This window comes from Chaetomium tenue (assembly GCF_020726465.1).
Source record: "Chaetomium tenue strain MPI-SDFR-AT-0079 chromosome Unknown F5144scaffold_4, whole genome shotgun sequence".
NCBI lineage: Eukaryota > Fungi > Ascomycota > Sordariomycetes > Sordariales > Chaetomiaceae > Chaetomium > Chaetomium tenue.
The window spans coordinates 3,457,524-3,478,119 of NW_027117332.1; the positions used below are offsets into that span (position 1 = coordinate 3,457,524).

The following is a 20,596-nucleotide window of genomic DNA, read 5'->3' on the forward strand; positions in this document are numbered from 1 at the left end:
GAGAAGCAACTCTGGTCGTTCCTTTGCGAGGCAGTTCGCACAAAGTTTCTCCTCTGGTCGCTGGAGAGAGGGAGCTTTGCTTATGGTGCTGCCGTCATCCTTGAGAGGGATAAGCTTAGACATCTTTGCCACCATCACTGCGCTAGTGATTCTGAGGCCGTTCTAGAAAGGCGGGACTGCTGTGGACGAGACCTAAGCCGACAAACGGCGTCAGCAATCCGATCAGTCGAGATTCTGGATAACCTCAGGGAGGATTATACGTACAATCTGGGGAGACTAATGGTCACTTTCCTCAAAATATAATGGGGATGCTGAGAATTCTGCTTCGTTACGATGGCCCGAGATAGGTTGGTTCCCGTCTGGTACGTGAAAGAGATGACGAGGAGATTTGAAAAGTGTGGCTTCTTATTTATTTGTGAGCAGTCTCACCGTGCCACTACAGTGAATACTACGAGCCCAGGACAAATGTTCCTCCACCGCAAAGTTGAAGCAGTCAAGATGAAAGGGAAGCACCTCGGAGTACCTGAACAATGAAAACATTGAGGATTCTAGGGCTTGGATTGGTGGACATCGGTTCTGTTCATTTCCACGATTGCAGCTTTACAGTGATGGCCAGTCACTGGCAATACCGAAGGAGTCAGTCCCAGCCACCAGCCTTCCCCTTTGCCCCCGACCTGTGCCCACTCAACGAACAATGGCATAGGAGTTGGCGAAAGATCTATTGCGACCAGCCATTAGCCCAAAAGAATGTGGGCATGAGTGGAATGGCTTGGAATGACCGAACAGCGGGAGCAACTCATTTGTAATGTTACAAGTAATGACTAGTGTGGTGTGGGAGAATCAAGAGCCGTTTACAGGGGAAAAAAACAGAGAAAAACGGTTGTGTATGTGGGTTATGGTTACGGTTGTTGCCAGCTTCAAGATTTAATAAAAACCCCACCCTTGATGCAGAGAACCGGGAGACTTTTAGACTCGAGCACAGGGGAATCAAGAGCAGACAGTCCTCTGCAGCCCAACACCTCACGGGGACATATCAGTTCTTCTCCAGAACTTGCCGAGTTGGTTTGTTCAACGGGTTCTCCCACCAAATTTGAAGTCACTGGGAAATAGTGCGCTCTGGTCGATGCTGAATAGATTACCCAGGATCTGCTTTGTGGTCTGAGGAAAAAAAGAGATCATTTGTTCTCTAAATATTGAGTAATGAAAGTGGAGTGAAACAAAGGAATTGAACATAAGAAGACAGAGTAGAAGAAAAATAGGTCGAGTAAAGCCCTTGAGTGCTGATTATTTCACCTTACAAATAGCCCGGAGGGCATTAGGTTGCGGTTAGTGAGTGTTGTTGATGAACGGCCAAGCTTATTGGGGCTTTCAAGTCATAGAAGGGACAGCATAGATCCAGTCAACTGTGAGTTTCAAATTGCAAATAATATTGTGCGAGAAGAAATCACTCTAGGGGAAAAAGGCAATCATGCCCTGTTTAACCACAGTGTATCTACAGGCATGTATGCACTTTGTGATTGATGGTGGTTTGTTTGGCTCTATTTGGTTCTATTTTGCTTGAGGTGGGGTCTGGAGAAGGAAACCTGGAAGCCTTTGGCGTGCCGCGACGCGACAGGTATTGAGCCTTGTTGAGAGGAAAGAACGCGTGTGGGATCTGGGAGCCAAGTTAGCTGGTTATGCCCACTCGTTATTGATGCAGCGGAAGAAGTGCATTATTCAGAGCTTCAGTAGGTGCAATTATAATCACAGAAAGATCTCATCCCCGTCTTGAAACATAGTTTTTGAACCTAATATCATCACGGTGCTCGGGATTGGAAGTGCGGGGAAAGCATTAACTTACAGAGAGAATGGAGAACGAGGCATTGAAGCATTGCATTGTTGATGGAAAGTGAAGAAGTGAACAATGGGAAGGCGGAAATCCTGAATTTGAATCTTGCAACGTGCCAAGCAGACCCACTCCTGCAGCCAATGGGGAGCTGACGGAATCGGGGGAGCTGAATCCAGCCGCCGATAAAGCTGCCTGCATGCAGCGGCATAAGCACCCTTCCACCCACCACAACGCCATCATTCGACAACAGCTGGGCGGTTCACATTTGTGAACACTTACTTCTTCTACCTTCTCTGATTATTTACGAGCTTCGCATATTTCTCTTTCACTGTATTTAATTCTCGGCATATTCCAAGCATGGCTTTTGTTGGGGCGCTAAGGCTGCTCGCTGTGGGGTCGCTCATCACAGCGTCAGTTGCAAAGCCCATTGAGCCGCGATTCCAGAATGACAACGACGATACTCCGTTGCCTCTGGTCATTTGGCATGGTAAACACCCACCTCCCCCGATGACTGACAAAATTCAGTGTTACTAACCTTCCCTCTTCCTAGGTCTCGGCGACACCTACCAAGCCGATGGAGTCCGCCACGTCGCCGAAATCGCCGAGGAAGTCAACCCCGGGACCCTTACCTACCTTATCCGCATAGATGAGGATGCCTCCCGCGATCGGTATCACTCTTTCGTGGGAAACCTGACCGAGCAAGTCACCAAAGTCTGCGACGACATCGCCGCCCACCCCATCCTCTCGACTGCCCCGGCGATTGATGCGCTCGGCTTTTCCCAAGGCGGCCAATTCCTGCGCGCCTACGTCGAGCGTTGCAACAAGCCGCCCGTGCGCAGCCTGGTTACTTTCGGGTCCCAGCACAACGGCATCACCAACTTCCGCGAATGCGAGCCGACCGACTGGATTTGCAGGATCGCGATGGCCGTCGTGAAGGGCGACGCCTGGAACAGCGCGGTGCAGAGCACCCTCGTCCCGGCCCAGTATTATCGAAACCCCGACGAGTACGAGCAGTACCTGGAGAACTCCAACTTCCTTGCCGACATCAACAACGAGCGCGAGGAGAAGAACGAGGAGTACAAGAAGAACATTGCCAACCTGGAGAACTTCGTCATGTACATGTTTGAGGACGACAAGACTGTCATTCCCAAGGAGACGGCTTGGTTCGAGGATGTTAATGGCACCGAGACCACGCCGCTGCGCGCCCGCAAGCTGTACTCGGAGGACTGGCTCGGCCTGCGCCAGCTCGACCGCAAGGGCGGCCTCAAGTTCCGCCTCGCGCCGGGCGACCACATGAAGCTGACCGAGGACATCCTCAAGGAGGCCTTCGGCGACTTCTACGGCCCGCTGAACCCGCATCGCGGCCGCTCCGAGCCGAGGCCGAAGAATGTGCACAGCGACGATCTCTGAGGAGGATTGATCTGTACACTGCAAGCTTCCCTTTGTTTCTTCTTTCTTCGGCACACATCTTCTTGTCATACTGGGCTGGGACTGGAGTAGGCGTACGGGCGGTTCTGGTTATGGGTTCGGGCTTGGGCTCGGGCCCGGCATCTGGGTATTTGTTCGCGACATGACGGCGAGGCAACGGGTTTACGGTACCTTGTCACATGGGTGGATATGTTACTCAGGAATGACTGAAGTTTGGGACGGAATATGGCGTTGGTGAGACATGGGCGTATTGCGGATAGCGCGGAATTGACTTGTTACCCGTGATATGCTGTTGTGTTGCAAGACATGCGTGACTTGCCGCGTGATGCGAGCTCTTATCGGCAAGGGAGGTCGTAACGTGTTTTGGCCGGGGACGAGGGCAAGGGGTTCCCTCATTTCCCCCTCCACACCTTGATGGGGAATGTTGCAGCTGCTCACACGATGTATTGAAATTGCAATGGGGTATCGGTACATCCTGACGGTACCGTACATTCACGGCGAAGCCTCCCACTTTACCGGGTGACGGGACACATGTTGGATACAGCCAGGCAAGGAAACACCCAGACTTCAACTTCCAACCGCACTTTCTGTACACTCGTAAAGCCGGCAAGACTTGCATTGTCCCCCTGTTCGAGCCATTGGACTTGCTTCGCGCCCTGGACATGCCGAGCGAGGTGAGTGCATGGCTGGGATGGTTGCGCGATTCTCTGCCATGGGTAAGTGGGTTAGGGTTGAAGTGAAACCTGGAGCCCAAAATGCTGGCGGCTGGGGTCACGTTGAACCTGTAAAGGCTGTATTTTACGCTGAAAACCCGCCTTCCCGTAGCGAAGACGCGCTGCTTGGGTGGGCCTGCACACGCCAAAACGCGCCTAGAAGCAGGCTCTTCCTGGGAATCGCGTCTGCAACAGGTCAGACCACGGCACGGGTCCCGCAGACACGACCACGACCTGCATCTCTTAAATACCAAAATCCCCACCACCCCGGCACACTTTAGGTCTCCTCCGACCAGGCCACCTCTGCCAATTCCAAACCTCGAGTCGAGCAAGATTTTTGTTCTTGTTTCTGGTTTTGCGCTGCGTTCTCTTCAGGCTCTGGCTTTTCTTCAACCTTGACTTAAACGTAAAACGCGGTATCAAAGGGCTGCGGTCCGGCATAGGGGAAAGAACCGCATCCGACGCGTTTCGACGTGACCACCACACTTCGACTTCCGGCCCACACTTTTCGAAGTGTTCTCGACCCAGTCGGAGCTTCCTATTGACCTACTAGTATTGTCATGATCACGGCTTGACACAATTCACAAATATGGACTCTTCCCCGTCAACAGGTAGCAGGGCTCTGGAGCCTACGCTGCCCACCACAGCCGGCGTCAAGCGTCCTGCTCCCTCGCTCTTGCCGGCATTCGAGCCCTTGTCTTCTTCACCAGGCCTGCCTCGACCCGCGAAGAGGCACGCAAACTCCAATGCCTTCCTCAAATACCCGACGCCAGTTGCAACCTCGAGCACCGGGATCCTCTCGTCGAGCCCCCCCCGGCTTGGGTCACGCCCCGCCCTCCAACGCACGCTGTCAACATTATCCGAGCGCGCCCCTCTGTCCAGCGTCCCGTCGGTGCAGCTCAACGAGAACGGCGAGACGGTCTTGATGGGTCGGTCCAGCAGCTCGTCGCACTATCAGCTATCGGCGAACCGTCTAATCAGCAGGGTACACGTCAAGGCGCGATATGTCGCGGCAACCAACCCGCTCGAGCCCAACAAGATCGAGATCATCTGCAATGGTTGGAACGGGTTGAAGTTGCACTGCCAGGGGCAGATGTGGGAATTGGCCAAGGGCGACTCGTTCACGTCCGAGACGGAGGGCGCCGAGCTGATGGTCAACGTCCAGGATGCCAGGGTGTTCGTGCGGTGGCCGCGTCGGGATAAGGACCAGGACGCGCTGGGCCATCTGAGCGATTCAACCTGGGACGAGTCCCCGCGTCCGAGGGTTGCGAGGGCAGGCTCGGAGCTTCACGGCAGCCCGTTGAGGCGGACGACGCGTCTCACGAGCCCGGAGTCGCCCACACCGGCCGGTGTCTCGACCTCCAACGCAAGCCTGGACAGCTTGATGCCGCGTGGTGGCGAGGATGATGACGCCCCGGTGGAGATTTATGAGGATGCGAGTGCGGACGAGAAATCGCCCGAGCTGCCCAAGGCCCAGGCGGCGGCTGCTGCAAGCTTCATGACCAATGTGGCTGAGAGCTTTTCCAGCGACCTCAGCGACCCGCAGTCGGACGGGGAAAACGACCTCAACGAGAACGACCCGATTCTCCACTCGTTCGGTCCGTTCGGCCCCAATATCTCCAGCCGCCTCGCGTCCTTCGCAACCATCACACCCAGAAAGATGGCCGGCTCCCGCAACCCATTGGCCGGCGTCCTCGAATCCTCGCCCCTCCCCGCGCCCTCCCCGCTGGGGCCCGCAGACGGGAACTCGGCAACCAACGCGCATCCCGAGCCGACCCCGGCCTCGCTCGCGAACCTGAGCCCCGAGGCCAAGTCCACCATCACCAACCACATGGTCAACCAGCTGGCCTTCTCACGCCTGTCGTCGACCCCGCTGTCGACCATCATGAACAACCTGCCGGCCGAGGAGCGCAAGCTGGTGAACAAGGACCAGCTGCGCATCATCATCGAGTCGACCCCTTGCCTGGGCATCATCCGGCGGCAGGGCAAGGACGCGGCCGGCAAGCCGCTCGAGAGCGAGTACTACTACACGCCGGAGCTCGATACCGACGAGCATCGGAGGTTGGCCGTTACCGACGGGCTGCGGAAGCCGAGTTTGAGGAATTGTCGGAAGCAGCATAAGGTTAGTTTCATTCGTTTGGGTATGTGCCAGGGGTTGGTTTGCTGATCGTGTTTCTTTTTGCAGCAATATTATTGGAAGCGCCCCAAGACCCCTTGATCGTCGTCATCTGCGCCTGACTCTTGGTGGGAATCGACTATTCTGTATCCTTATTTTTGCGTCATCACCACGGCAACACTGTGGATGGACATGACGGCGGCTGGAGGACGGCTTTTGTTGCTTGTGTCGGTGCTAAGGAAGGTCCCACATACCCCATTTCTGTCGGATATTTGCTGGGTTCTTGAACCCTGATCTGTACTGCTTCTTCTGTTGGCTTTAGGAGGAGCTGCATAGCGCAAGGCGTACTTTGTTGGTGTATAATTGCTTTTGATATTTCTTACCGGCGGGGAATATCTTGTGCGAGGTTCGGCCGGGAGGGCAGATGTCGGGTTTGCCGGGTTATGAAAGGTCACCAAAAAGGAAGGAAATCTGTGCTTGGGGAGGCATGGGGAGGCTTGTGGAGACGGGGGGCGGCCTTGGAGGGAGGAGTTGTTGCACGGTTTGTGATGTCGATGTAGTTATGGTTATGGACAATCAATGACCCGTGGACCCGCGCTGTTATTGTTGAATGCCCAGTTGTGATATTGATATGTGGGTCATGGCCTCCCGCCGACCAAAGACAGCAGCATCATCATGATCAGGGAGATGCGTGTCCAGGCGATGTTCGAGGCTTCATTTTGTGGATTGCTGCAGGACTCGGTCTCGGACGGCCCCACTCTGCCGTGCCTGCCTGCAGCCCACATGCCCCACCTACCATTTTCAGCAAGTGACAGGGATGAATCTTATCTATGATAAGCGGAAAAACGAGTTCTCCGGATAAGCCCAAAATTTCTTGGGATCCAATGCAAAGGAAAACAAGGGAGTTGCGATTGGGACTGGGACGACCGACCACATCGCCGACATCAACACTCGCAAAGATGTCGAAATCCACCACCGTTGCGAAGGCCGCTGATGCCTCGGTCCCTGTCAACCCCGAGCAGACATTGAAGGCCTGCAAGGCGCTTGTCGCCCACATCAAGAAGGCAGCTGCCGAACCACGCGACGACGGGAAGCAGAACCTGCTCGGTGACGAGGAGACGGCGGTCGCCGAAACGCCGGTTTGGCTGACCCTCACGACCAAGAAGCACATCCACGATTCACACCGTACGTTTACCCGAGCAATTGTCCCCCTTGGAAGTCACCGCGGCGGCTGCTTTGCGCCCGCGTTGTCCTTCTCTCCCAGTCCCCCACTATACCCCCCGGCACACTTGTGCTGCATCTGAGACATCCGCTGACAATTTCCTAGGCCTTCAACCCGGCAAAATCGTCCTCCCCAACCCTCTCAACACCAACGAAGAGCTCAGCGTCTGCTTAATAACGGCCGACCCCCAGCGGTGGTACAAGAATGCGGTCGCCGACGAGTTCCCCGAGGACCTGCGGTCCAAGATCGGTCGGGTGATCGACATTAGCCACTTGCGGGCCAAGTTCAAGGCGTATGAGGCGCAGCGTAAGCTGTTCAGCGAACATGATGTCTTCCTCGCCGACGATCGGATCATCAACCGCCTGCCCAAGGCGCTTGGCAAGACTTTTTACAAGACGACCACGAAACGGCCCGTCCCGGTCGTTCTGATGGCGCCGAGGGAAAAGGTCGACGGGAAGCGCGTCGCAGCGCCCAAGGGGAAGAAGCCGAAGCGCGACCCGACTGAGAACATCAACGCACGGCCAATTCCCGAGATCGTGGCCGAGGTTCAAAAAGCCATTGGCGCCGCCCATGTCCACCTCAGCCCGTCCACCAACACGGCAGTCAAGGTTGGGTACGCGAACTGGGAGCCCGAGAAGATTGCGGCCAATGTCGACACAGCCGCCCGTGAGCTGGTCGAGCGGTTCGTGCCCCAGAAGTGGCAGAACGTGCGCAACTTCTACGTCAAGGGTCCCGAGACGGCCGCCCTGCCTATCTACCAGACGGACGAGCTCTGGCTCGACGACTCCAAGGTGGTCGCTGAGGGGCAACAGCCCCCCAGCGCGCTTCCAGGCAAGGGCCAGAAAACGATCGGCGAGAAGCCCAACGTCGGCAAGAAGCGCAAGTCGCTGGATGCGGAGCCCGAGCCGGCGGCGGAAGAACCTGTGAAGGAGGACCGGCCGAAGAAGAAGGTCAAGAAGGCGGTGCCGGAGAGCAACGACGACAAGCTTAACAAGGAGATTTCCGAGCGGAAGGCCAAGCTCAAGAAACAGAAGAAGGCGGCTGCGAAGAAGGCCGAGATTTAAAGTGGGTGGGATGGACTATGGAGGCAGGATTGCGGCTGTTGTGTTTGACAGCTTCGCTCGGCTTTGCATCGTGCTTGGAGTTTTGGAGTATGGGGAGTGGAAAACGCGGGCATTTAGCTGTGAACATACCTGGGCCTAGAGGCTACTAGATTAGTTGTCGAGATTACGTTTGATCCTCTGGTTTACATGCTCGTCCTCTAGATGTGCCAACTCGGAGCCATTGTAATACATAGGTACCTACAGGTGTTCTTCTATTATGTGGCTGCAAAAGGCCGATACTCCTAGGCACTCCTCTTATTTCCGTGAAGTCTTTGGACACGCCTTGGGGTCGAGCCATCCGACGGTTCGACATCTTGCCAAGATCGCTGTGGAGCGAAGGGCTATCCACACGTTCTGCGGAGGCGGGCCCATGGCGGTGCCGATTAATCGGTTGATCGGGTACCTTCATCCCATCCATCACGGTTTTGGTTGACATAGGATATTGACAAACGATGCATCAGTCGATAAATAATCCTGCTTCCGGAGATGGTATTTCCAGTCGATCTGGCCTGGCCACCTACACGGGGGAGGAGGCAAAATCACGGAAGAAACCCGGGCTCCTTCGGTTTCTCGATTCGATCCCCGAGCTCACGGAATAGGAACGCGCGCGGGCTGACGGCACACGAGCGATCCAATGCGGACATATTTCCTTGCTAAGGCGGATCTTGACACGAACACAAGGGACCAGAACAACTGCCGAGAACAGGACACACCCACAGACACGGTTCGTCCAGCCCCGCACCCTGAAGCTTGTCATCTGCCTGCTCCAATTCTCCAATAGGCCAGGCAACTCCTCAAACCTCCAACCCAATGCGGAAGTCTTTCTTCATTGAAGCTGAGGTTCGCCAACATGCACCATTCAGCCATGTCGAGATGCAAGCTGCGTTTGGCGAACACGAAGTCCCATTGTTTCTCAGAAATGTCACGTTTCTCTCCATTGTATAAAAGAGAGCACAAATACAGAATCCGAATCGTCTTCATTATCGTAGGTGCCCCAAGCTAGCTTGATAATTCAACGTTGTTCCTCTACACGCGGCCAGCCCCATGCCACTCACTGCGTCGCTTCCCAGTTTTGACATCCGAGTTCCCACACCCTGGTTAGACCACGATTCCATTGTGCAGTCGGATGCAGCCCGTGAGCCGCGACTCGCTGGGCATTGACCGGCCAGTTGTCTGGCTGGACTGGAGACGGCTGCTATCGGTCATTGCTCGTCGATGATGTTCAACCGGCCTTGGCAACCCTCCAACAAGGCCTGCCACGGGATCCCACAGGGACGGCAAATGTCTTCCAACCCTGCTCAAATGGCAGCTCCCTGGAAACCCGAGGGGGTCCCCGGCCAAGCATATGAGTACCGCTGGCTAATAACTCCCAGAGCCGCCACACCCACGTCTGACTTCTCCCAAAACTTAAACACGGTGTTAGTTTAAAACCTCCTGGGGACGAGCAACTTCAACAGCTGCTCGTTGGACTTATCAGCCCTCCCAAACCAGGTTCAACACCCTCATTGAACGACACCTACCCACCAACCCCAACCTTACCACAACCACCACCACCACCACCAACAGCAGCATCATCACAACCGCCACTCCCACCGCCAAAATGGGCATCCTCAAACCCACCCCCGCCGACCCCTCCCACGCGCCCCCCCAATCCCTCCTCACCACCCTCCTCACCCTCCTCACCACCCACTGGCCGACCCTCCTCCTCACCACCATCCTCCTGCGCAGCCTCCTCCGCCGCTACCTCTCCCCGCTCCACAAATACCCCGGCCCCGTCCTCGCGTCCGTCACCCGCCTCTGGAAAGTCTGGTCCACCGCCTCCGGGCAAACCCACCTCGACCACATCGCGCTGCACCGCCGCCACGGCCCCGTCGTGCGCATCGCTCCGAGCGAGGTATCCGTGGCTTCGCCGGAGGCGGCGCGGGTGTTGTTGAGCGCGGGGAGGAGGTTTTACAAGACGGGGTTCTATGGGGTGTTTCCGCCGCCGGAGAATCCGGATATTTTTACGGAGACGCGGGAGGATGTGCACGCGGCGAAGAAGAGGGTCGCGAACGTGCCGTATGGCATGGCGGCGATGCAGCAGCTGGGGCCGTTTATTGATGATATGGTGGAGTTGTTGGGAAGGAAGGTGGGGGAGCATGTGGATGGGAGGGGGGAGGGGGCGGTGTTTGATTTGGGGGATTATTTGCATTATTTTGCGTTTGATGTGCTGGGGGAGGTGGCGTTTAGTAGGGGGTTTGGGTTTTTGGAGGAGGGGAGGGATGTGGATGGGGCGATCAAGACGATTGATAACTCGCAGGTGTATAATGGGATTGTGGGGCAGGTGCCGGAGTTGGATTATCTGCTGAGGAGGAACCCCCTGTGGCGGTTTGTGCCGTGGTTGAGCACCAAGAATGCGCTGATCACGAGGATGGCGTTGGAGGAGATGGCGCGCCGCCAGCCGTTTGATAAGGATCGTGGGGGGTTGTTGAGAACCGGGGATGGCAGGCAGGATCTGATGGCTAGTTTGATCCAGGGGCATCTCAAGGACCCGGAGAGGTTTGGGGAAGGGGATGTCTTTGCCGTTGCTCACGGTGCCATGTTAGTTGTCCCCGATACACCATCTCTGCTTGACCTTGTGGAACTAACCAACCTCATCCAGCTTCGCCGGCTCCGACTCAACCGCCTCCACCATGCAGTCCTTCTTCTGGCACGTTCTCGACGACCAATGCGTCTACAACTCGGTGCTGCGCGAGATCGAGCAAGCCGTCGCGACGGGCGTCCTCCCCGCCGAGGGCAACGTCACCTGGAACCAGGCGCAGAGCCTGCCCTACCTGCAGGCCTGTCTCAAGGAGGCTATGCGCGTGCGCCCGGCCGTCGGCCTCAACATCACCCGCGTCGTACCGCCCGAGGGCGCTGAGTTGGATGGTCACTTCTTCCCCGGCGGCACCACCATCGCGTGCAACGGGTGGGTGCTGCACCGGGATAAGGAGGTGTTTGGGCAGGATGCCGATGACTACAAGCCGGAGCGGTGGTTGGAGGACGAGGAGAGGGCCAAAAGGATGGAGCGGTATATGTTCCAGGTGAGTACTCTACGTTTATTTCCAGTGTGGATGTGTCTAACATCAAGTCTATAGTTCGGTGGTGGGAGCCACCTCTGCATTGGCCGGAACCTGGCACTCCTCGAAATCAACAAGGTCGTGCCGAGGTTGCTCCGCGACTATCGCTTTGAGCTAGCACATCCAGGGCGGCCGCTGAAGGCAAACGCGTCGTTCTTCGTGGTCCAGTCGGGTCTGGAGGTGCGGATTAGGAGGGCTTAGACTAGCTACCTGGTTGAGGCTGGGAACTAGGATACACATAGAGATTTAGGTAGTTATATTTAGCTAGTAGCCTAAATAGGTAAATATAAAAAGCATGTTTACCTCTAACGTATATTATAAGCGAATGACCCATATAAGCGAGTGACCCACTTTCTACGCGACGCGATACCTTTGCACCCAACATCAATTTCCTCAACCATCTGAGATGCCACCTACTTTAAGAGAAGACCGGATAGTCTTGGCCCTCGAAGCTCTTCAGAACGACAAGAATCTGACCGAACGAGCCGCAGCTAAGATATATGGCGTCGACCGTAGAACCCTAGGTCGTCGTCGCGCCGGCAAGCCTGCACGACGCGATATGCCAGTCAACTCGCGTAAGCTCACAGATCTCGAAGAGCGTACGATAGTTCAGTATATACTTGAACTGGATGCGCGCGCATTTCCCCCTAGACTGCGTGGTGTGGAAGATATGGCCAACCACCTGCTCCGCGAACGCGATGCGCCCCCTGTCGGCAAGCTCTGGGCCCACAACTTCGTCAAACGCCAGCCACAGCTCCGTACACGTCGTACACGTAGATACGATTACCAGAGGGCCAAGTGCGAAGATCCAAAGGTTATTGGCGATTGGTTTACGCTTGTGCGGAATGTGAAGGCCAAGTACGGTATCCTAGACGACGATGTCTATAACTTCGACGAGACTGGGTTTATGATGGGTATGATCTTCCCAGGTATGGTAGGTACGACCTCAGATGGCCGTGGCAAGGCAAAGCTAGCCCAGCCTGGTAATCGCGAATGGGCGACTGTGATCCAGGGGGTTAACGCCCTTGGCTGGGCCATCCCTCCATTCATCATCCTGGCCGCGCAATACCACCTCGCCAACTGGTACCGCGAGTGCAATCTACCACTCGACTGGCGCATTGCGACTACCGACAATGGCTGGACTACCAATGCAGTTGGCCTTGAGTGGATCAAGCACTTCGACTACCATACGGCGCCCCGGACAAAGGGTATATACCGGTTGTTGATTCTCGACGGCCACGAAAGCCACCACTCCACCGAGTTCGAGCTCTACTGCCGGGACAACAAGATCATCACACTCTGCATTCCTGCACACTCCTCCCACAAGTGCCAGCCACTTGATGTTGGCTGCTTCGGGCCACTGAAACAGGCATACGGTCGCCTGATCGAGGAGCTGATGCGCGCACACTTCAACCATATCACCAAGCTCGAGTTCCTTTGTGCCTTTCGCGAAGCCTTCTTTGCTTCCATGACAGAGAGGAATATCCAGGGCGGCTTTGCAGGAGCTGGCATCGTACCATTCGATCCAGAGAGGGTGCTTTCTAAGCTGGATGTCAAGCTTCATACACCAACACCCCCAAACTCCCGGCCTGGTACTGCACAACCTTGGGTCTCTAAGACCCCGTATAATGCCCAGGAAACCCACTCGCAGTCAGACTTCATCAAGACCCGGATTGCCAGCCATCAAAATAGCTCCCCAGCTTCGGCGTTAGTTGCAGTTGACCAGCTTGCCAAAGGTGCAACGGCTGTAATGCACCAAGTGGCTCTTCTTCAATCGGAGGTCTCTTCGCTCCGTAAGGCCAACGAAGCACTAAGCAAGCGCCGGAAAGCCAAAAGAACACGTATACAGCTTGGAGGGGCACTTACTGTACAAGATGCACAGGATCTACTGGACCAGAGGGATGTGGGTAAGGGGGCACTGCAGGAAACACAGCCGGATAGTAGTGGTACAGGGGGGGCTCGTACGAAGGTTCGGCGCTGTGGTACATGTGGCAAGCCTGGCCATAATGCGCGCACTTGCCAGGAGGCTGTAGAAGTCGCTGATACAGCTATTTCCGATGTAATTGTAGTTAGTTCCTAGGGCTGTTGTATTGTAATTGTAGATAGTTGTTGCAAGGTAGTGGAGACTGGGTCACTCGCTTATATGGGTCATTCGCTTATAATATACGTTAGAGGTAGCCTCACTACCCTAACCAGCTGTTTATCGAATCTTATCTTACAAGGGGGAATACGTAGAGTTATAACTCTACTATAACTTGATATATTCCCACTGACAAGAAAAGTCTCCAAGAACAGCTGGCTAGGATAGGAAAGCTATACCTAGAGGTGAGGATGCTTTTTACATGGAGGTGTGCTGGTTTGTCCTGCCAGGAGTCGGACCTGGAAGCTCTTGAGTGCAGCGACGAGCGTTTCTTTGAGTCAGACTCAAACCAACTTACCCAAGTTGTTGGATTGCCGTACCGGACAAAGGAATTAAGACCCCCGGGCAGTGGCGGGAAGGCTCACGTGTCTAGGCAGAATCCTGGCTTCCATCCGATGTACCTACCTATATAGCACCCTGTGTTGTGTTTGAGAGCCATGGTACTGAACATATTAAGTGTCAATACACAACCGATGCTGGGAGCGAGGTTGATGATCTTAGTTTGCTGTTAGGTAAATGGAGGTCTGATCCGATAGGCATTTATCACCGTTAACACCCCAGTCAGCTATTACCTCACATTCCTTTGCTAGGAGGACACCGGTATTACGTCAGTCTAGAGAACTAAGCTTGGGAACTGAGTTTGAGTCACTTGGTGAGTTCATCATGCCAAAATACCCTAACGTTAACTGACGGTAAACACTCTCACCACACCCTCCCAACCAAGAAGCCTCATCTGCCCACACACACATAATACCCCTCCCACAGCGCATCACAGTTGATCTGGCACAAGCCGCTTAGCACGAGGTCGATGAATTCGGGCGTGCAGTCAAAGCCCAGGTTGAGGACGGTTCCGCTCACCGACGGGTTGAGTGCGTAACTGGGAGGTCTCGATGAGCATAATGTCCAGGAGGTATGAATAGGGGAAGACAGCCAGAAACATACAATTGAAGGAGTGTAAGCTTGTTCCGGTCCGCGAGGTCGCGGCAGGTGTCGCCCTTTTCGATCATATCGTAGTTTTTGCCTAGAGGTTGAGGAGGTTGAGTGTCAGTATGTATAGTTGAAGATGGGACCTGAATGTTAAGACGTCGGCTTCCTCCAAGTGGGAGAATGTTCCACCCGCGACAAGATGCGGTGGGTGCCAGTGCTCTTATCGCCCCTGTTTTCCAACCTCCTTGGTCTGCCAACCCTAGAGGCCGGCATCAAGAAAGGTCATATCCCTCCGTAACCTAGGGTGTACCAAAGCACTACCAAAGACAGTCAGAGCCCCCCACCCCTCCCCCCCAAAACTTACAATTACTCGGCGTCCCCGGCAGCGTCGGCCTGCCCTCCGGGGGCGTCGTGGTCGTCGGCTTTCCCGTCGTCGTCTTGGTGGCGCACACGCCCGAGGTGACCAGGCGGGTGGACGTCTCGATGCTGGTGATGGTGTCGACGACGAGGGAGGTGACGGTGACGGTGCGGGTGCTGACCGACGTGCTGATGCTGACCGAGGTCTGCACGCTGGTCACGACCGTCGTCAGCCGCACGATGGAGGTGACGGTGGCGGGCACCGAGACGGTTGTGGTGACGGTCCCGCCGCCGCCGAGGGTGCGCGTGACGGTGGTGGTGGTGGTGGCGCGCGGTTGCGTGAGGGTGGATGTTTGTGTTTGTGTGACGGTGGCCGTGGCGCGCGCCTGGGTGACGGTGGAGGTGATGACTGAGGTTTGGATGCTGGTGACCGTGATGGTAATCGAGCCGCCGGGGGACTGGGAGGGCTCGCCGGAGCCGGAGCCGCAGTTCCCAAACGCGCCCTGGCAGCCGTCGCCGCAGTAGTCGGTGGTGCTGCCGCAATAGCCGTGGGCCGAACAGCAGTCTCCGTATCTTGACCCTGCGCAAGTCACACCTGTGCCGCAGCTCCCGTCAGGGCTTACCACGAGTCCCGCGGGGGTTGAGGTTTGGGGCGGAGTTCCACCGTCGGTTGTTCCTTTTACACAGTAACTTTGCCCGGCAACCAGTTCTGAGCAGCTGGTAACGGATGGGTTGGATCTGAGGAAGTCGGTAACCGTGATCCCGGCTTGGGATGCGATACTGGCACACGTATCTCCTTGCTTGGCCGTGACGCTCTGGGTGCAAGCAGCAATGGCTTGTTGGGAGAAGCCGAGAGCCAAGAGCAAGAAGCCCTTGGTCAAGAATGTGGCAACCATGGTGACGGCTTGGTGGAGGAAGCGCTTAAGGGGTGGTTAGAGAAGTCCAGGATCACAGGTCCAAAACACCTGGCGGGCTATGATTTCTGGGCGCGGCCGGTTCATCATATACGAGAGAAGAATCGAGTTCGTACCACGGTTCCTGGGACGTGCCAGGACGCGGCCGAGCCACAAGCCGTGGGCTTACTGCCGACATCATCTGCACGATGGAACCTCAATCACGAAGAGGTTGTAGGATTCCGGGCAAGGGCTACGCTGTTCCCGTTGTAGTAGTGACGATAATTTACAACAGGTCAGCTTCTCTGGTTCTCGATCCGCATCGCCTACCCGTTTCTCGGATAGGACTGCATACTGCAGCCCCCCTTGTTTGTTGGTTACCGTGACCTGGGGTGCGAGGCCCGCCTAACGGATCCTTGCAGCAACTAGTTGTTCAGCTCATCCACGATTCGATGGTTCCGATTGTTTTTGTTTCCGTATTCTTTCAATATTACGGTCTAGACTTCCCTTGCTCTGCTGAACTGGACCCCTGTTTTCGAGTTCCACTCAGTATGAGGGTTGGGTTGGAGCTTGGTGGACGAGGTGACGGTGTACAAGGGGTATATTAATAGCAGAAATATTGAATTGTGAGCGGTACCAAACATCCAAGCGCATGTTGGGCTGAGGCGGTAATTTGTGGGTAAAGAAGACCCCGCGAGAAGCAATTTGCGAGCTGCAAGACCGGTCGTGCTGCTGCGTTGGAACACGGGAAACGCACCAACAGGCTAATGTCGAAAGCTACATCAGCGCTGACTTGGGCCAGTCTCCGAGAAATATTGCAGCGCGAGGGCCTGGGCCTCTGCACTGCATGCAAACGAGAATTGGACTTCGTCTTCACGTCGTTTTCCCACGGGACGTTGCAGTGGGATATCAATCATGTGGTGCCTGGTCTTCAACGGCCACCGCCGTCACGGTGGAACGTGACATCAGAACGTTTACTTTGCCCCGGACGCCCCGGGAGGTACGTGGTGGTAACCGGGAGCTGTCGGTACCGTCGGTTGGAATTCGGACAACGACCGGGCCACCAATAAGCCTGTTCGGGGATGTGGTTTGTGCAAGGTGATTCCAGTTGCGGCGGCCGGGTTAGAATCGGGATCAAAAAGTAACCAACGAACTTACATAGAGTCCACGGTGGAAGTGATCATATGAACCTGGTCAACGCCGGGATGATGTTGCTCCAGATCATCTAGTGAACGCGCCGCGAAGTTGTCGACACCAACCCCTGAGACGATAATCCGATTTCCCATTACCAGGCCGTGCCCTTTACTAACCAATGCCGACTGGTATCAAACAGTTGCCCCGAAAAGAGATCCAGTTGGTCCACCATGTCCAACTCACGGCCGAATCCCGAACGCATGCCAGCGGCGGTTTCCCTTCGCCTTTCGCCCCCCTGGGTATCTTGCGCCGTCTTCCAACTGCACCATAACCCAACCCTTCCCACTCCGATCACCACGCAATGGCCCTCGCCAAATCCCCATCAACAGTTATGCGCCCATAACATGCGACAGCAGCGGCAATAACCACCCCCCTCCCAACCCCCCCTCCCCCCAATCCCCAATTCTTTCTCCCCCCTCAATCAGCATCACCCCCTCCCCCCCGGTCCCCTCCCACCCCCCACCACCTCCCGACTCCCCACCGGCGTGGAATTATCCTCATGCGTCCGCCCACACTTCAAGCACCTCCCCTCCGTCTCGCGCGGGTGGGGGATGCTCGCGCCCGTGACGGGGCAGACGAAGGCGCGCTTGCTGTAGGGCTCGTGGGGCTGGAAGCAGGAGGGGCACTCGCGGCCGCGCAGGGTGGTCTCGACGCGGTAGCCCGTGTTGGGGCACACAAACACCGACTGCCAGATCAGGTCGTGGCAGGCCTGGCAGTGGGCGCACAGGCCGAGGGGGTCGGCGGTGGTGAGCAGCTCGGCGCCGGTGGTGGGGCAGAAGAAGGTGGGCTGTTTTTTTGGGAGGGAGGGGGGGTTAGTGTTTGGGTTGGTTTGGGTTGGTTTGGTTGGGTTGTTTGGGAGGAGAGGGGAGAGGGAAGATTGATTTCTTACCTGTATTACGGACTGTTTTTGTCCCATTGCTGTGCTTTGCTGCGGTCTCCCAATCGCTTCGTTTAACTGTTGAGAATTGGGATGCCGCTATTCCGACATGATGCCGCCAATGGTTTGGGCCGGAGGACTGGGCTCGTACAGATTAATGTCTGGTGTGACGTCGACAGAGCTGGTCTGGGCCCCTTGGAGCGCCTTGGGGAATGCGTGGCGTTCGGGAACCTCGAGGGACTGGACAGTTTACATGAGATAAGGGTCGGCCTGGAAGGGGTAGTTTCGATACCGAGGAGGACATGGGACGCCCTGCCACGTGCCGCGATCAGCATGAGAAGGCGAATTATCTCCTGTATCAGCCAAGCGCCCCTTGTTTCCTTCTGTTGGTCGGGTCTCGAACCGGAGAAAAGGATGTGATCAAAGCGAAAGGGGTGGACGGTTGTGGCTTCAACTGCAGCAGATTGCCGGGCCACCCTGCTAGCCAGGTGGAAAGGCCCGGTCTTGGACCAGTCGAATTGTCCAAAAGGACGAGAAACGGGTTAGCAGGATCGCCAACCGCATGATGTTTTAGGCTAATACTCCGCTCGCCCCCCGGAGGCTTGTCCACTCAGCTTCTCCCTTCTGCCCTTGAACTCTTTTTTTATCTGCTGCATCCCGGTGCAGCTGTCTGCGAGAAAATGCAATGTTGCAGTTTGGCACGATAGTTACATAATCCAGGAACTCTGCCGTTGATCGAGAACCCCACGAGGCCGATTCGGTGTAATTCTCTCCACTACTTGCTGCTCGCTGCTTGTGACTTGGGACGCCTAGCCTTTTGCGAGTCCGCATTCAGCTTGTTGGTCCGCTCACTGATTTCTCAGACCCCACAAAGATCGACGGGCCGCTCCGGATTCCTCGGGGGAAGGGAATCTCCGGGACATGCCGCGGAGACAGAAATGGTCAAAAGATCCAGTTGTGTAACATCACGGCTAACATCATGGTTTAAGCTTCACTGTCAAACTTAATGGTAACAAAATGAGGCAAGGTAAATCATACTTCGTAGCCTCCCCCCCCACCCCTACCCTTTTCTTCTTTTTTTTCTCCCTCGTCTTATTTTCTTGTTTCTCACTTCCTCGCTCTCTTTTCCAAGTTTAGCAAAGCGACTTCGTGGCTGGTAAACTACCTACTCAACGCCCAACTTCCCTGCTTTTCCGGCATATAGGTAAATGGTCCTTAGCGCCCGGTGTCCAATGAAGGGGCTAAGGCAGGGCGGTAGTTATCAGGTGCTATGTAGGTATCTACCTACCTACCTACCTAGGTAAATCACTGCAATATGTTGCGTGTTGAATAAGGGATTGAGCTCTGCACCCAAAGCGATCAGTTTCATACTTGGCAACCAACACCCAGTCGCCAGCTTTCCCAGCTACACGGTCCTGAGCGCTAGTGTCTCGACAAAAATGTTACGCTTCCAGAAGGGGCACAAGTCGCCGGAATAAGTGACCACGTTGTCTCTACCGGTGGCCTTCCACTCCGGGTCGACCGGGTGAAGTTCGAAAAATGTAGGTAGGCGGGGGACCGACGCGGCCCAGGCGGGCCCTTTGAAGACGGCCTTGTAGACGACGGGTGGGCTGTCCGAGGACCGGTCGGCGTGGTTGCGGTCGCGCCGGAAGCCGTACATATAGCGCCAATTGAAGGCGTCCGCCAGAGCGTCTGCCACCGAAGCGAGCACGGCGAGCTGCCGCTGGCCTTCCTCGCCGGCGGCCAGTTCTCCGAACTCACGCGGGTCGGGCAGCATCTCGGGTGACCAGGCTGGGTCGTTACGGTACCAAAAATATTCGGTCTCGTACCCGACATACTGATGGTAATCGGCGCAAAGGGCCTCATACAACCGGAAGAACGAGCGCGACGCCGTGTCGCGCCAACGCCAGAGGGGGATCTCGCGTTCAGCGAGGAGGGCGGCATGGTGCGTTTGAAAGTATTTTTTATGTGGATAGCCCATGATTTCGCTGGGGGGGCGGCGGGAGGTGGTATGGGTGATACCACGGCAGCCGGAAGATGAGGCGCGAGAGATGCAGGCAAGCACGCACGGCTGGGAAGGATTCGTGATAAGCATCCGCGTGGATTATGCGCAGCAGGTGTAGCGACCGACGGAACTCGAAAGGTGTAAAAGCCTGGCGCAAGCGGAATCGTAGCATCCAAAGCCTACGCTTCAGTTTTGGAGGGAACCACGAATAGGCCCGTGCCAAGAGGTCCATTGTATCCAAATGATGTGTGAAGTTGTGGAGGTGAGGTCGAGATTGAGAATCAAAGATTCGGCGATGACTTGGCACAGCGGCTTGAGCGGCCAGGTGTGTGCTGAGTCAGCAACAGCCCCCCAGGAATTTTACAATCAACGCTCTCGAATTTATTGCCCACCTTCCACACCTCACATTGCCTCGATGCCTAACCAAACTACCTAGTTTAGGACCCAAAAAAGGTGTGATACCTCTGTCCCCATTTCGCTCAATGAGAGTCAAGGAGTTTGATAGAAAAAGGGCTTTGGTCTTGGGCTGACTGAAGTCTGTGACGAACCTGTCCAGGATCCTATCCTGTTAGGGTTCAGCTTCGTTGAAGGTAATCTCTCGAGGATGCTTAGGTTCGGTGCAGCCAAAGGGTGCACAACAATAGACTTGTCTCAACAGTAGGCTTGTGAGCTTGTAGCGAACTGTAGTTGTGATT

The 20,596-nt window shown here is 55.7% G+C and overlaps 8 protein-coding genes across 8 annotated transcripts; 5 read left to right on the forward strand and 3 right to left on the reverse strand.

Annotated features, from left to right (window-relative positions):
• The first annotated feature begins 2,054 nt into the window (after nt 1-2,054).
• Nucleotides 2,055-3,541, forward strand: F5144DRAFT_630282 (Alpha/Beta hydrolase protein). Its single transcript, XM_066792413.1, has 2 exons — nt 2,055-2,315; nt 2,379-3,541. The coding sequence occupies exons 1-2, from the start codon at nt 2,186-2,188 to the stop codon at nt 3,236-3,238; spliced, it is 990 nt and encodes a 329-aa protein (XP_066643554.1). The 5' UTR covers nt 2,055-2,185; the 3' UTR covers nt 3,239-3,541.
• A 1,017-nt stretch (nt 3,542-4,558) lies between these two features.
• F5144DRAFT_548388 (uncharacterized protein) lies at nt 4,559-6,187 on the forward strand (the record flags this gene model as incomplete). Its single annotated transcript, XM_066787525.1, has 2 exons — nt 4,559-6,091; nt 6,155-6,187. The coding sequence occupies 2 exons, from the start codon at nt 4,559-4,561 to the stop codon at nt 6,185-6,187; spliced, it is 1,566 nt and encodes a 521-aa protein (XP_066643555.1).
• A 783-nt stretch (nt 6,188-6,970) lies between these two features.
• Nucleotides 6,971-8,630, forward strand: F5144DRAFT_612878 (ribosomal protein L1p/L10e family-domain-containing protein). The gene is made up of 2 exons (XM_066791732.1): nt 6,971-7,270; nt 7,413-8,630. Exons 1-2 carry the CDS (start codon nt 7,045-7,047, stop codon nt 8,369-8,371), a joined length of 1,185 nt encoding a protein of 394 aa, XP_066643556.1. The 5' UTR covers nt 6,971-7,044; the 3' UTR covers nt 8,372-8,630.
• A 1,071-nt stretch (nt 8,631-9,701) lies between these two features.
• Nucleotides 9,702-11,803, forward strand: F5144DRAFT_650384 (cytochrome P450). The gene is made up of 3 exons (XM_066792996.1): nt 9,702-10,990; nt 11,052-11,472; nt 11,527-11,803. Exons 1-3 carry the CDS (start codon nt 10,011-10,013, stop codon nt 11,707-11,709), a joined length of 1,584 nt encoding a protein of 527 aa, XP_066643557.1. The 5' UTR covers nt 9,702-10,010; the 3' UTR covers nt 11,710-11,803.
• Nucleotides 11,804-14,377: 2,574 nt separating this feature from the next.
• F5144DRAFT_533952 (carbohydrate-binding module family 18 protein) lies at nt 14,378-15,828 on the reverse strand (the record flags this gene model as incomplete). The annotated part of the gene is made up of 4 exons (XM_066787004.1): nt 14,378-14,525; nt 14,591-14,669; nt 14,940-15,138; nt 15,244-15,828. 4 exons carry the CDS (start codon nt 15,826-15,828, stop codon nt 14,378-14,380), a joined length of 1,011 nt encoding a protein of 336 aa, XP_066643558.1.
• Nucleotides 15,829-17,446: 1,618 nt separating this feature from the next.
• Nucleotides 17,447-18,415, reverse strand: F5144DRAFT_621221 (uncharacterized protein; the record flags this gene model as incomplete). The annotated part of the gene is made up of 2 exons (XM_066792049.1): nt 17,909-18,415; nt 17,447-17,806 (listed from the first exon to the last, which is right to left on the reverse strand). The coding sequence occupies exons 1-2, from the start codon at nt 17,933-17,935 to the stop codon at nt 17,447-17,449; spliced, it is 387 nt and encodes a 128-aa protein (XP_066643559.1). The 5' UTR covers nt 17,936-18,415.
• A 206-nt stretch (nt 18,416-18,621) lies between these two features.
• F5144DRAFT_462728 (uncharacterized protein) lies at nt 18,622-18,852 on the forward strand (the record flags this gene model as incomplete). Its single annotated transcript, XM_066784985.1, has 1 exon — nt 18,622-18,852. A coding segment is annotated over one exon (231 nt), but the record flags the coding sequence as incomplete, so codon positions are not given.
• An 82-nt stretch (nt 18,853-18,934) lies between these two features.
• Nucleotides 18,935-20,166, reverse strand: F5144DRAFT_574015 (uncharacterized protein). Its single transcript, XM_066788991.1, has one exon. The coding sequence runs from the start codon at nt 19,989-19,991 to the stop codon at nt 19,302-19,304; it is 690 nt and encodes a 229-aa protein (XP_066643561.1). The 5' UTR covers nt 19,992-20,166; the 3' UTR covers nt 18,935-19,301.
• Nucleotides 20,167-20,596: the final 430 nt, after the last annotated feature.

Excerpts from the sequence above, each read along its gene's own strand:
- F5144DRAFT_650384 (XM_066792996.1), top strand. The coding sequence starts at position 10,011 with ATGGGCATCCTCAAACCCACCCCCGCCGACCCCTCCCACGCGCCCCCC. Across the intron at positions 10,991-11,051 it reads GCCGTTGCTCACGGTGCCAT|CTTCGCCGGCTCCGACTCAA; the intron begins GTTAGTTGTCCC and ends AACCTCATCCAG. Across the intron at positions 11,473-11,526 it reads TGGAGCGGTATATGTTCCAG|TTCGGTGGTGGGAGCCACCT; the intron begins GTGAGTACTCTA and ends TCAAGTCTATAG.
- F5144DRAFT_612878 (XM_066791732.1), top strand. The coding sequence starts at position 7,045 with ATGTCGAAATCCACCACCGTTGCGAAGGCCGCTGATGCCTCGGTCCCT. Across the intron at positions 7,271-7,412 it reads GCACATCCACGATTCACACC|GCCTTCAACCCGGCAAAATC; the intron begins GTACGTTTACCC and ends ACAATTTCCTAG.
- F5144DRAFT_630282 (XM_066792413.1), top strand. The coding sequence starts at position 2,186 with ATGGCTTTTGTTGGGGCGCTAAGGCTGCTCGCTGTGGGGTCGCTCATC. Across the intron at positions 2,316-2,378 it reads GCCTCTGGTCATTTGGCATG|GTCTCGGCGACACCTACCAA; the intron begins GTAAACACCCAC and ends CCCTCTTCCTAG.
- F5144DRAFT_574015 (XM_066788991.1), bottom strand. The coding sequence starts at position 19,991 with ATGCTTATCACGAATCCTTCCCAGCCGTGCGTGCTTGCCTGCATCTCT.